The sequence below is a fragment of the Centroberyx affinis genome, unplaced genomic scaffold (genome assembly GCF_046629955.1).
Source record: "Centroberyx affinis isolate AG114_WGS23_722 - 3 ecotype Tasmania unplaced genomic scaffold, CSIRO-AGI_Caff_v1 ptg003188l_1, whole genome shotgun sequence".
NCBI classification, from domain to species: domain Eukaryota; kingdom Metazoa; phylum Chordata; class Actinopteri; order Beryciformes; family Berycidae; genus Centroberyx; species Centroberyx affinis.
The window spans coordinates 51,043-65,000 of NW_027281231.1; the positions used below are offsets into that span (position 1 = coordinate 51,043).

Here is a 13,958-nt window from a genome sequence, read left to right on the forward strand (position 1 = left end):
CAAATAAACATTACACACGCAGTCGCTCACACACACACACACACACACACACACACACACACACATTATAGGCACAGTCACACTTCACCAACACACGTACACATACAAACATTATATACACAGTCACACACACACACACACACACACACACAGCACAGCACCCAGACACAAAGCGTCCTAGTGCGCACGTCGTCTTTCACAAGTCCATGGCATGAGCGGTGAGTTAAGTGCTTGTAGGAGACTCCACATACACACATACACCATGTATGAGCCGAAGCAAGGTTTTTTTTTTTGGGGGGGGAGGCTTTTTTTTTTTTTTTTTACCTTCCATTAAACCACTTGAATTGGATTTCCTTATATAATTAGACAGTGGAAAAGGTAAAACATGACTATAAGCAAGGCTAGTGCACCGCGAGTCTCGTCCTTCGTGTGAGTCTTCTTCTGTCGCCTCTTCGGGTCGGTGTGAGTCTTTATGCAAAAACGTCCCGGGACATCTCATATCATTATCTATCAAGAGACATTTCCTGCATCTCTGTCTCTGTCCGCTTCACGCACCATCTTCACTACACTTCCTCAAAACAGTCCTTTGGCCTTCTTCAGGTTCACTTGCTTCCACCCTGGCAGACTTTCGTATTCCTCTCTCTTCATTTCCAATGCTTTCTGCAAGACGGAAAAGAGATTTGTACAATTAGTTAATCGGTAAGGAAAGGATAGAGGAGATTTAATTGGGGTCTTAGCTGAATTTCAAATAGTGTTTCTGTCATTTGTCATGCTTTTTCTGTCTGACTGAACAGTCTTGGAAGCCAGTAATCACCCACCACCGTAGCTGGTAAAGAAAAGGACCAAAATGACACAAAAAAGAGCATCCTTGTGATTTGTAATAGGATAATTCCTTACGTACTGGAACCAAATTGTGGTAAATCTTCTTAACTTCTTCCCACTGAGCAATTTTGTCTTGATTGCCTGTTGAAAATGTGTCTAAATTGTTCTAGACGTCTAGGCTAAAATGAGGCTACACAGGGTTTAGAAGTGAAAGTTTAGTAGACGTCTACATCTTCTGAGGTATATGACAAAAATAAAGCATTATCTTGTACATATAGACTTCTGGTGCATATTTTTCACATTTACAGCTGTCTATGCATTGTTTAAATATGTAATGTATTTACTGCTTGGTCTGAAACTGGGCTGCACATAGCCAAAAAGATCCTGGGCTACATGAGAGCTAAAGCAGAGATGTGACGTTTAAATCATAGTCTAGTGCTCAGTGGGTTGTTAATTTGTGTAGCAACATCTCAGCAAAAACCCTATTCTGTATTACAAGGACACTCCAGTTGTTTTATTTTGGTTGTTCCCTTGCTTTGTCAGCCTCCATTTGCCCTCACTTTTTCACATCTCCACAGAAAGGAAGTGAATCACCAGTGCATTAATGTGAAGTGAGAAGAAATAGTCTCAGGTGAAAGGTGTGTGTGTGTGTGTGTGTGTGTGTGTGTGTAAAAGGAAGCAGAATATTCTAGAGGCACATAATAAGGAGTGTGGTGTAGTCGAGGGCATGTGCAGGTGTGCAGAGTTTACCCATACCACCCATTCTATACTAGAGCTGCACAATTAATCATAGAATATTGGCATATCAAAAGTTTAGAAATATTTGATTTAGGATGTCAGCTGTAGGTGAAAATAGTCAAGATGTGGATGTGAGATGCAGATTAGCTGCAGATGCAAGTGTGTTAATGACATTTTGTTCCACAAATCGTCAATATTATCAATTATTATCAGTCCTGTAAGGGGGATTCCTCTCTGTGAGGCCCTTCCTCAGGTTTATCCCATTTTTGTGAGAGTTTTGTCCTTGTTCTCACTGACGGTCTAAGGTTGTCGGGTGTTGTTTGTTGTTTTTCTCAACTGTGTTAAAATGTGGGAGTGTGAATTACGGGCTATACAAATAAATTTGACTTGACTTGATCCAAATAATCAGGATTATCATTTTAGCCGTAATCATGCAGCTTCCCCCACCTCCTCAACCAGAACCACACATGTGAGTAGGAGTGAGTAGGAGTGAACAGGAGTGAATGAGAGATTTCAGATCACAGTAATACGATGCTGACGTGCGTGAGAGAAAGAAGGACAGGTCGCCAGTGTTTATTAATCACATGGAGTGACTCTCCTTACCTGAATCCACCTACAACTTAGTCTGCAAGGCGAGAGTTAGATGGAGTTAGGATGGACCGCTATGAATGAGGCGGTGTAGTAATATGTTGCAGGTTATATGTTACAATATGTTTTAAGTTAAAGGAAAAATCCACCCTTGGCTCCTCTTACACTGTTATATATCATCAATCTGTGATGTTCGATGCATTCCAGCAATTATTTTGTGAGAAAGTGTTGTAATTTACTGTTCTTCTCCTGTATGATTATTGAACATCTCTTGGTGCAAAATGGCCGCTCTAGAAAGAAGCTCTTTCTCTTTGATTCTGAGGGACTGACACCAAAATCTGACATTTACTATTGATGTTTTAGATCGCTGAAACATTTTCTGCTATCAAACTCCATTGTAGCTACACTGGAAATATCTTGATGTGATGTTACGGCGTCTATGTTTGGCCAGTTAACACAATAAAATGGATCTATAAATGGAAGATACATCACCAATAGCTGCTTTTCTAACAGTGTTAAAGTATTTTAGGGTGGATTTTTCCTTTAAAAACAATGATAATGACAAACTGAAATGATAATGCCATTAGACAGAGAGCTTCAAGGCTAAATCCTACTGTAAAAAAATATGGAGCATATGGAGCAAAATCAATATGTTGTTTGTACATTTTATACTTCAAAGACACCCAATCATCACAGGAGACATGCAGCATCATATTCTCCATGTTTTCTTGTTTGTAGCAGAAAGAGGAAACAGAAACCCCCCCCACCCACCCCGTCTCTCTCTCCACACTGAGTCATTTCACCTCTCACCTCTCCCACATCTTCCTGCTCTTCTTTCTGTAGTTTGCTCTTATCTTGAAAAAAAAACAACACCTCCTCTTTGGCTGTTATTTGTTATGACTCTTCCTAGCACTCCTCCCTTCCATGATCTTTCTGAGGCCACGAGATTATTGTCAGGACACTATGACTCCTTACTATGCTTTGTTTGTAATGTTGGTGATCTCGCCCTTACAAAAACCCACATGTGAATTCACAGCACATGTGCTTTTTGGACACATGTTGGTTTTCATATGTGAACATGTGAAATTTCTCCATTTCCCATGTGAAAGTGACATTTTCACCTGTGAAGTTTTCATGCACAAGTGCCTTGAATTCACATGTGGGTTTTCACATTTCACATCACACTTTTTTGTAATCGAGGAATTGAATCTTCTGCTATTGCACTCATTGTTAAGTCACTCTTTATACAGAGCATCAGCCAAATGCCTAAAATGTACAGTCACAATTAAAAAGTTACTAAGAGAATGATGAGCAAGTCTCCTGCTGTGATGAGTGTCTCCAACATTTATATCTGTATAGACAAACTGCTGCCACGTTCCAGCAGTGAGAAAGAAGCATTGGCCATATTCTGATTTAAAATAAAACAAATCTTAGTGGTACAAATTGAGTGTTCATTTGCCAACATGCAGTACAAATGTATTATTTCAAAGAAATTGCCCCTGAAAAGGACCAAAATGCCCTAAAAATCCAATCAAGAGAGCAAAAAATGCCCTCTGTAAAAAATAAAGGTTAATATCTGACCCTGGCTCCAACATTCCTACAAACACACCTATATCTAAAACTCAAGCTTTGTACGTTGGTGTTAGTGTGTCTGTGTACCGACCTCGAAGTCGTGGTCGGAGAGGTAGATCTCCAGGCGGAGCGGGTCGACCCCCTCTGGGAGCGGCCGGGCCAGCAGCTGGGCCAGGGGGAAGGTGTTCTGGCACAGCCGGGCCAACACATCCTCCACCAGGATGATCTGGTTACACACCTCCGCCTCCTGCAGCCAGGACACAGGACACAGGATGTGGTCAGTTGGAATGAGAGTGTGGGTTTGGACAGTTAGGTTGTAGGTGTGTGAGAAAGTGTGTGAAAAACACACTTTCAATTTTTCAGTGTTTGTAAGTTCAGTATTTTCAGTAGGTGTGTGAAAGAACATATGTGTGAAAAGGAAAGTGAGAGAGAGAGAGAAAGAAGCTGTGTGTGTGTGTGTGTGTGTGTGTGTGTGTAGGTGTGTGCACATATTTTTTTCATGTGTGAAAGTATTTTCAGCATGGCGGCGTGTGAAAAGATAAGATAAAATGAAACTTTATTGATCCCCGTGGGGAAATTGGGATTGATGCAGCAAAAAGAAAAACAGAACATAAGCACAAAAATAGAACATAAAATAAGCTATAAAAATAATAAAATAATAAAAGAATTGTGGGGTTATAGCGACATAAAACATATGCAGCTGACAATTCCAACACTGTAAGTAGACCGATTGGGAAGTATGGGAAAGACTATGGATTATTTACATGTATGGATTTAGTTCCAGTTGTTTCTTAGAACTGATGTGTGTGTGTCTGTGTGTGTGTGTGTGTGTGTGTGTGTTGCTGACCCTCTCGGTGATCTCGGCGATGTCCTCTCGGTGCTCCCAGCTGGGGAACATGTTGGTGAAGGTGAGCGGCTCCAGACCGGCGTGGATCAGATACGACTTCTGAGGCTTCTTCTCATTTTTCTCTGCAGGAGGAAATCAACAGGATGATTCTGAACTCAGGTTGAGAGTTACTCAGCAGAAAATCAGTGGAAAAGCTGAACTTGGATTCAAAATTTCTGCCTCTACTTTCACATAATGTTAGCTGGAGACTCTGTTCCAACTTTAAACATCTGCACATCTCCTAAAGTTTAGGAGATGTGCAGATGTATTCAACCTTTAGAAACAGTTATTCTTAATATTGAATTTAATATTTTATTCACAATCTCTTAATATATTCCCATAGAAATGATTAGTGGGGAATGAACAGTGACATCTGGTGGTCAAATTATGAACACACATTGTGAATCTTAAAGTCACAATGAAATGAAAAATTACTTTTTCACCTTGTTGAATAATTCTTCATATCATAACATACATCTATTTAGGAAATAATGCCAAAAAATTCACAAAAGTTGGTTTTCAAGTCCTCAAAATTCAACCTCTCACTGCCATTAGGGGCCACTAATGTTCCAGATTGCCTAGTGCAGCTATCATCTAGTGTCCTGTTACTTAGTGAATCATCTCTACCTTTGCAGTACTGCAGCACGGTCTCCATCGCACACTTCCTGTCTGCGTCCCAGCGGATGCGAGCCGAGCCGGGACTCTCGCTGTCCTGAGGCCACCAGCCCTGCCACAGGTAAACCTCATGGAAGTTATCCACCAGGAACAGCGCTGTCACGGAGAGAGGGACGTCTCATTATACGATGCTCTTTAAATGTAAGACATCTGAAATTTGTAGATTTGTAACCTGCAAACATCCGCTAACCTGGAAATCTGTCAATAGTTTACATACAGTGAATTCTTTAAAGCAAAAAGGAGTTTTGTTTTAGCATAATGGAGATAATAATAATACTAATAATAATAATAACCTTTATTTGTATAGCACCTTTCATACACAACATGCAGCTCAAAGTGCTTTACATCAATAGAAGGCAGATAAAAGACAGATAAAAAGATAAAATTCATATAAAAGAACAAGATGCTACATCTTTATCTTCAACACTTTCAATTTGTTCCATTCTTATCTGTATCCTTCTGCAGCAGTGGATCAATTGAAAGTTTAATCTAACCTAATCCAATTTATAGATTAAGGAGTTTGAACAATAGCATATGCTTCAGGTGTTTTTCTGTGTGTATGTGCTCATTCATTGTTTGTGTGCATGACTTAATGGGTGTTTGTGGACATGCTTCCTTAAGTGTGTGTATGTGTGTCTGTATTTGTGTGATTGTAGTTACACTTGGTGAAGTGTGTGTGTGTGTGTGTGTGTGTGTGTGTGTGTTAAGTGTGTGTTTGTATGTCTCTATGTATTGTATGAAGTACTGCAGGTAGACTCACAATTGTGGATGTGAAATTGTAGATGTAAGCAGGACAAACTTTAAGACTCTGGCCTGATTGTAGTCATACTGTGTGTGTGTGTGTGTGTGTGTGTGTGTGGGTGTGTGTGTGTGTGTGTGGGTGTGTGTGTGTGTGTGGGTGTGTGTGTGTGTGTGTGTGTCTCCAGCTCTCTCACCGGGCTGCGGTGCGTTGTAGAGGTCTTCCTGCAGGAAGGGCAGCGAGCTGACGAGGTCTGGAGCTCTGGACGGGTGGAAGAACTCTGCAGCCACAAACTCTCCTGATGAGCTGCTGAGCTGGAAGAGCCGCGGGGTGAAGTTGAATTTTCCTGGGTCTGAGAGGAGAAAAACAAGTAAACATGTCATTCCCCACTAATTATGCATCACTCCAGGGGCCAATCAGTAACAAGATGCATCATCCCTTCCAATTTTCATCAAAATTGGCCTTTCCAAGTTAGAAATTTTAATCTTTAGCGCCCCATGAGGTCAATTAGTGTAATTTTTTAAAATGCCATAACACAGTGCCAAAATGCATTATCCCTCCAAGTTTTGTCAAACTCAGACCAGTGGAGTTTGAGATATCATGATTGAGTTAAAAAATTTTGACCTTTAATTACAGCATCCGCATTAGGCCAATCAGTGTCATTTTTTAAACACTGGAACACAGGGCGAAAACTATAGTAGTAATGATAATAATAATAACTTTATTTATGTAGCAAAAGTGCTTCACAGGAATAGAAGAAAAGTAATACTAGCAAGAGGAAAGGATATATGACAAAGTAAAATACTAAAATACAAACACATTCCCAGAAAAACAAGATGCATCATAACTCCTAGTTTCATCAAAATCAGACCAGTGATGTCTGAGATATCATGTTTGATGGACAGACGAACACAGCCCAGTCCATAGTCCCCCCATTTAATAAATGTACAGAAATGGGTGCAGGGATGTATCAACAACTAAAGTAGCAACAGAAGTGCATAAGTACAAAATTACATGTAATAGTAAATATCACTCTTTTGACATTGTGTCATTCTCTGAGTAGGACGGTGTTTCCCGTACCTTGCAGCATGCAGTCGTAGGCCTTCCTGTCCTTCCTCCCCAGAGCCTCCCAGAAGCCCGGAGGCTCCGCCCCCTCGTCACACTCGTGGATGGTCACCTTGCTGCTGCTGTGGAGCCCCGCCTCCAGAGGACACCTGAGAGGAGCGAGAGGGAAGCAGAGTTCACTGCCTTCATAATATGATGTGTACGATTTAAGTGACATTTTATGGTGTGACTGGAGATGATAACTTCCAGGACTTTGCTTTCATAACGTTCTTTATTTCAATTTTGACCCATTTTCTGATGCTTTCAGTCTTGCACTTAATCATACTTTGAGAAGAGTATAAGTAATGATCTGCAACATTTTCGTACAAATAAATGTCCGTTTTGCTGCTCTCTATTGCTGATTGATAAAGTAGTGATTCAACCTATATATATTCAACTCAAGTTTTGAACTTGCATGAGATTTTCCAACGTACTTAAAGAATCTCCTCCATTACAAATCCATGAAGTGAAGCTGAATTTGGCCACATGATAGCACATTAACTACACCTTGGGCCTGAAATCAATTTGAGCTCCATCATGATAAAACCATGGCAAAAGCACATGACCTGAAGCCAGATATGTCACCATGCAATCAATTCAGCCTGGCTCAGCATTTTAATAGCTAACCCATGACCAGGACCCAAGTTCAAGCCCCCATGACAACAAGCATGGTCAGTTTTAAATATTTTTTCTTGCACTGCATTGATGTATTGAATGATTTCCTGAAATATAGTACAGCTTTGGTATCAGAACAGTATGTTTTGGTCATTTGTGATAAAAACAAAAAACTGCTCTGTATTTCCTGGGGAATGATAATGTGACAAGCAGTTTTGCAGATTTGTCAGTTAAATAAAATCCTCTATTAGTATACTTGGAACTTCTTTATCCAACAACACTCCTTATGAAAACTCTCTCCACTCACTGCTCCTTGATCTTGAGTGCGGCGGTGTTTCCCACGCTGCGAGTGTGCAGCTGGGTCTTGCAGCCGTGCCACAGGTAGATGATGGCCTTGTTGATGTTGAGCAGGATCATGGAGGCTCTGGAGCGCAGGCTGCTGCAGTGACACGCCACCTCCAGCAGGTGGCCCTCCACCGGCACCTCGCCCCGCACACAGTACAGACGCCACTCGCCTGACACACACAGGCAGGGGGACATGGTCAATGGAAAGGACATGGAGTGAAGGGTTTCAAAAACACAACTGTTAACTGTTTTGGACTGTTTTAATTATAACAGGGACCTTTACTGTCATACCAGCAAAACCTTTGTAAGAGTAAGCATCATTTTTTTCAAATGATGAATAGCTTGTTTTGGAATGAAACAAATGCAAATGCTTTTCAAATCTAAAGCCTTTTCAGAGTAATATTTTAATGTCAACATCTCAATCTAATATAAGCAAATGAAGCATTTGATTCCAAAACACTATGTACGCATTTTGGAGCAGAATTATTACCTGATATTCATTGTTCCATATTTTTAAAAAAACCCAGATGATTGCATCCCCTGAAATGGTTTGTTAGCAAAGATAGTAAAATGGTTAATAACTGCAATAATGTGTTTCATAGCAGCAGTCATTTTGTAAGAGTTTTTAAAATAGTCCATATCTCATTTTGGAATTAATCTGCAAATAAGTACATACAGCTGCTACTCTTTCATACAGTGCAAATACTACTGTCTAGCAATTCACATCTGAGAAAGATGGAGAGAAATAAACGAGGTGATGAAAATATCATCAGCCAAAATGCAGGTAGATCTACTGGTAGTGTACCAGACAATTTGGCAGTTTATGCTATTTCAAAAAAAGCTAGTTTTTGTAGACAAAGAGGTTGGTTTCCTTTCATAGAAATAAGGAATGGTAATGCATCTGTAACTAGTAGAAAACAATTCAGACTGCTATTCCACCATGTCCCTCCTTACTCTGAGTGTTCTCCTCCTCCTCCTCCCTCTTCCCAGCGTGGACGATCATCCCTCCGTTGAAACACTGCAGGAAACATGGAAGCTCCTTCCCCTGCTGCACCTGGACCTGTTAAACACCCAAAGAGACACATAGGACTGGGTGTCGATGGAAAATACTGAAACCAGTTCTGAAACTTCAAACATGCTACTAGTCTTAATAAAACAATACTTCTTTGTTGAATGAAATAACAAACACACTGTGAATGCCATTTGCTCTTCTAAACACAATCTGACCATGTTCATTTGACATTGTCGATATAAACTTTGCCCTATTGCCCATAAAATCAGGAAACCTGAGATCCTATTATAAGAAGCCAACATCTTGAAGTTTTTGTACACATTTCAACATCTTGCAATGTTGTAAAATCAGTTTTGACATCAAAAGTCAGTCCAGCACCAATTGTTTTTTTCCTACTCAGCTGTTGATACTTGGGTTAAGGGTTTAGATGGAGCCTGGCGTGTAAGACAGTTAAATGAACATGAACCAAACACTGAATGCTCCACTGCCTGTTTTACATTTATCATTCAAGAGACTACACTGTCTCTCAGTGTAAATCCTCTTCCTAATCTCAACACTAATGATCTTACCAGCGTGATAAACGGCTGTGCTACTGGTCGAGGAAATCAAAAGCATGTTCTTGATTTGAATGAAGGATAGTACTTCTACTAAAGGTGAGATTTACACTTTCCATCTCCGTTACACCTACACTAGTACATCATTCAGAAAGCACAAGAAAATCTTCCATTAAAAGTAATAAGATGAAATATACAGTGGAATTGGAGGTGATCTGTGAAGGTTAGCTAAGGCCTGGACATTTTAATGAAGTGTGTTCCTAGCTGCACTTGATAAATGAATAATTCTCCAATAAATCCATTGTGAACAGAAACCCATTTTTAAAAAAACAACATTTCTACTCTTGCGTTCTGGTCACACAAAAAAACATTCCTGAACCATTTAAGACTAAAATACTGTCAAATCTGAGCTACATGTTCTTTACTGTTAAACTGACCACATTATAGGGTGATGATATTGACATGGGTCGGTGCAACCTGGAGTCCCTGCAATTTACAGGTATAAGATTTCAAAATAATCCCCTATTGTTGTCATTAGTGTGAAAACTCTTTTTGATTGTTTTTTTTTAAATTGGCTGGTTTCCTACCTGCGCTCCTCTCTCCTCATCCAGCTCCACAGTCATCAGCGCTGACGTTCCTTTCTCGCTGACGGTGGAGTGTCGGCCCTGCCAGAAGAAGTAGCAGCATTTCTCCTTCCCAGGCCCAGCACTCCTCGCCTCGGGGTTCTGCCTGCGACCGACTGGGACACACACACACACACACACAAATACACAAAATCAACACACTGAATCTGAATTGTCCAATTTTAATAGTGTTAAAATGTTAACATTCTTAAGGAAGCACATATAGAGAAGTTATCCACGGGTTTTGACTAAGGCTAAAGCCAATGGTTTGACTAATTCTACATACTGTAAAAACTTGGGTCTTTGATAAAACCTTGGGGGTTTGACAAATGGTGCCTACAGGTATGACCCACTTCATCATAAAATAACAAAGAGGTGTTCAGTATGTCCATCACCAGGGTGTATCTTGCCACATAGGACTGTAAGAGTCTCATAAAATTTAGACAATCACAGGAAAACTTGTCAATTTCGTATGCTTCTCTCCCTGTGCTTGGCAACTTATCTGATACTATCTGAATTGTCTAGATGTGGCAAACATGGTACTCCATGCATGATAAAACATAGTGAATTATTTCGGGTTTTGGCTCGGACTTAGTAAAGACTGCTTTTAAATTGCCCCTCAAAGCTGGGATGAATTACAGTGCATCTTGAAGCTTGACATTAGCACCTTTGTAAATGAGTGTCCTACCCTTGCCATGTTCTCTGAGATTTAAATAAAGGTTATAATTTTCAGACTCCACCATGACTGACCTGTGGCGCTGACCATGTACTTCCACTTGACCACGTAGGCGTCTCCCTCGTGGAACTGGCCGATGCTCTGGCGCGGCAGGCGGCTGTAGTCGAACTCCAGGATGTGCCAGACGTCCACGGCCACCGTGCTGATCTCCAGGGTCCGCATGCGGTCCTCGCCCTCCACCGGGCCGTGGCCGCGCCCCACGTCGGTGCCGTCCAGCATGGTGGAGATGGAAGACTGGAGGACGGGCAGCATCAGGGTGGCATCGTACGGCCGGCACTCTCGCCCCGGAGCCTCCTGGGAGAGGGAGGGCGAAGGAAAGGAGGAGAAATGGAAAAAGAGGAAGAAAAGACTGTTTGGTCTGTTGTCTTGTTTTGGCCCTACTGAACGAGAAAATGTTCACTGCAACTTTATTTAATTTATTGATCCCATATGGTGACTTTCGTTTATCACTGATATATTACAAGTGATGCAAGTATTTATGGTGATATTACAAATGATAGAACAAAACACAATAAGGTCACAGCTGAAATCAACAGAATTTATGCGTATGCTACTGAAGCTTCACCATGGGTTAAAATTCAACTATTGTGTTCATTCAATGTCAAGTGAAAGCGACTAATAAACAAACAGATGATCAGATAGAGAAGAGGATGTACCTCTCTTATGTGTGTCACCTCTTGGTCAGTGATCCTGTATTTCTTAATATTAATAATAATAGTAATCTTTCTTTATATCGCACTTTTCAAAACTAAGTTACAAAGTGCGTCACAACTCACACCCAAAATCTAATTGAACAATGACAAAGATCAATAAAACAGAAAGAACAATGAGGTATAAAACAGTAAATAAGCCATGCGGATAAATAACAGCCAAGATGAGTAAAAGCCAAAGATCATAGAAAGGCCTTATGATAAAAATACATTTTAACAAGTGATTTAAAATATGATAGTGACTCTGCCAGCCTGAGCCAATGGGTGGAATATGGTGCTGACAATAAACCTGGACCTTTGATTCCCACTGGGGTCTGTCAATGCTAACAATGTATGCACTCATCCATCAAAAAACATATTTTTGTTTTGGCGCCAGCACTTACGAAACTGTTCCTGGCGATATTAACCGACAGTGAGTTTGAGCCCCAGTCTAATAAATAAACAGATGGGGAGATAGAGAAGACATATGATGACTCTCTGATGCGTGTGACCTGTGTAATGAAACTTCTGCCTCCTTGTCTCTCCGGCTTTAATAAAACCAGCGGTGTGGATGCGATGCGTACCTTCTGCTCAGGTAGCGGCTCGCTGCCGTTCTTTGGCGACGCCGTCTTCGTGTCGGTCCAGTCCAGGAACTTCTCCTTGAACAAGATCGTCTCGTTGTGCTCCGTCAGCCTGCCGAATATGGCCCAGTCGGGACGCCCCTGGCCCTTCCTGTGGAGAGAATAACACACACACACACACAGAGGGAAAAACATACACACAGAAACAGGAAAAGATATGTCAAAACGAAGCTGTACGCCAGTCTCCAGCGTGCTTAAGTTGGAGTGAGAGCATTTATATTCATGTAGTATTCATTCATATGTTTGTACATATGCATGTGTAATTACACTACCAGTCAAATGTTTGGACACACCACATTTTTTCTTTATTTTTACTATTTTTCACATTTTAGAATAATAGTAAAGACATCAAAACTATGAAATAACACAAATGGAATTATGCAGTGACCAAAAAAGTGTTAAACAAATCAAAACTATCTTTTTAGATCATTTTAGATTTTTTAAAGTAGCTGCCCTTTGCCTTGATGGAAAGACAAAGGCTCTGGAAATAAATTCATACATAGGATCAACTTCACTATTTATATTTGCCTAAGAAACTAATTTCAAGCATTTAAGCAGAAGCCTTTAGACCAAAATGGCTTAAAGAGAATGAAAAACAGTACATTCAATCAGGTGTGACCAAACTTTTGACTGGTAGTGTATATATTCATGTGTGTTTATTCATGTCTGCTTGTGTGTGTACAAACGTAATCCTCGCAACTAAAATATGAAAACAAGCAGATGTTTGCGGTGTTTTAATCCCAAAGAGACAACTTTAGAACACGCTACAGGGGAAAGCAAACTCTGTGTGTGTGTGCATGTGTGTGTGTGTGTGTGCCCCCTACCTAGGTATGAGTGTGTTGCAGCCTCCGGGGTCGAGTGGGTTGATATCGCAGCAGGTGTAGTCAAACGTCCCGTTCCAGAGGTGTTTGGCGAGCTGGAAGGCCACCTTCCTCTGGGCCAGCGTCACCTCCTTGCCGTGCCACACGTACACCTCACTGCCGAAGTCAAACACCAAAACCTGCAGGAGGCACCGCGACAGAAACGAGGGTTAACACACACACACTCATGGGAGGGAATGTACGGTAGAAAAGCAAATCAATTTGTTTTTGGTTTGTTCATGTTAATCAATATGACACAACTTTAATCCTTGAGGTTATGTATGCAAAGGCAGATACTCACACTTGAGTTTTTCAAAATAAATGCCTCACAAAGCATCATATTGGTAATTCTGATTATTCAGCTCAGGTCTTTTCTAGTTTTACCAGCATTGCCCATCTATGTCTCAGTGTATGGACTGTTAGTTTTAATTCAATTTAATTCAAACTTATTGTCCCATAAGGGAAATTTGATCTGTAGACAGGGTTTACAATAGAAACACACATTAATTAATAAAACCACATAGTAACAACAAAACAGAACAAACAATAAAACAGATTACATAAAAACACACTAAAAACAAAACACAACATACGGAAAAACATCAACTGATAAGACCAGAAAGGAAGTTAACAGCATGATAGAGGGCAATAAATCATCATTAGTGACAAAAAGAAAAAAGTTCTTGTACAGGCATAAGATGCTTCATCATTTCATGTAATTTCAGTGGAGTCCCTGGTCTTGGCTTCAGTTTCATACAG

General features: G+C 40.6%; 1 protein-coding gene across 1 annotated transcript in view; it reads right to left on the bottom strand.

Moving 5' to 3' along the window:
• Positions 1-289: 289 nt before the first annotated feature.
• The window catches only part of svilb (supervillin b), a 54,591-nt gene continuing 40,922 nt past the window's right edge, over positions 290-13,958 (bottom strand). The window contains exons 32-43 of the mRNA XM_071538035.1: positions 13,164-13,339; positions 12,283-12,430; positions 11,024-11,303; positions 10,238-10,389; positions 9,039-9,144; positions 8,047-8,254; positions 7,101-7,234; positions 6,217-6,372; positions 5,234-5,377; positions 4,568-4,689; positions 3,812-3,967; positions 290-660 (exon numbers count right to left, since the gene is read on the bottom strand). Coding sequence (XP_071394136.1) covers positions 574-660; positions 3,812-3,967; positions 4,568-4,689; positions 5,234-5,377; positions 6,217-6,372; positions 7,101-7,234; positions 8,047-8,254; positions 9,039-9,144; positions 10,238-10,389; positions 11,024-11,303; positions 12,283-12,430; positions 13,164-13,339 — 1,869 coding nt within the window. The 3' untranslated portion in view covers positions 290-573. The remainder of the gene's footprint in view (positions 661-3,811; positions 3,968-4,567; positions 4,690-5,233; positions 5,378-6,216; positions 6,373-7,100; positions 7,235-8,046; positions 8,255-9,038; positions 9,145-10,237; positions 10,390-11,023; positions 11,304-12,282; positions 12,431-13,163; positions 13,340-13,958) is intronic.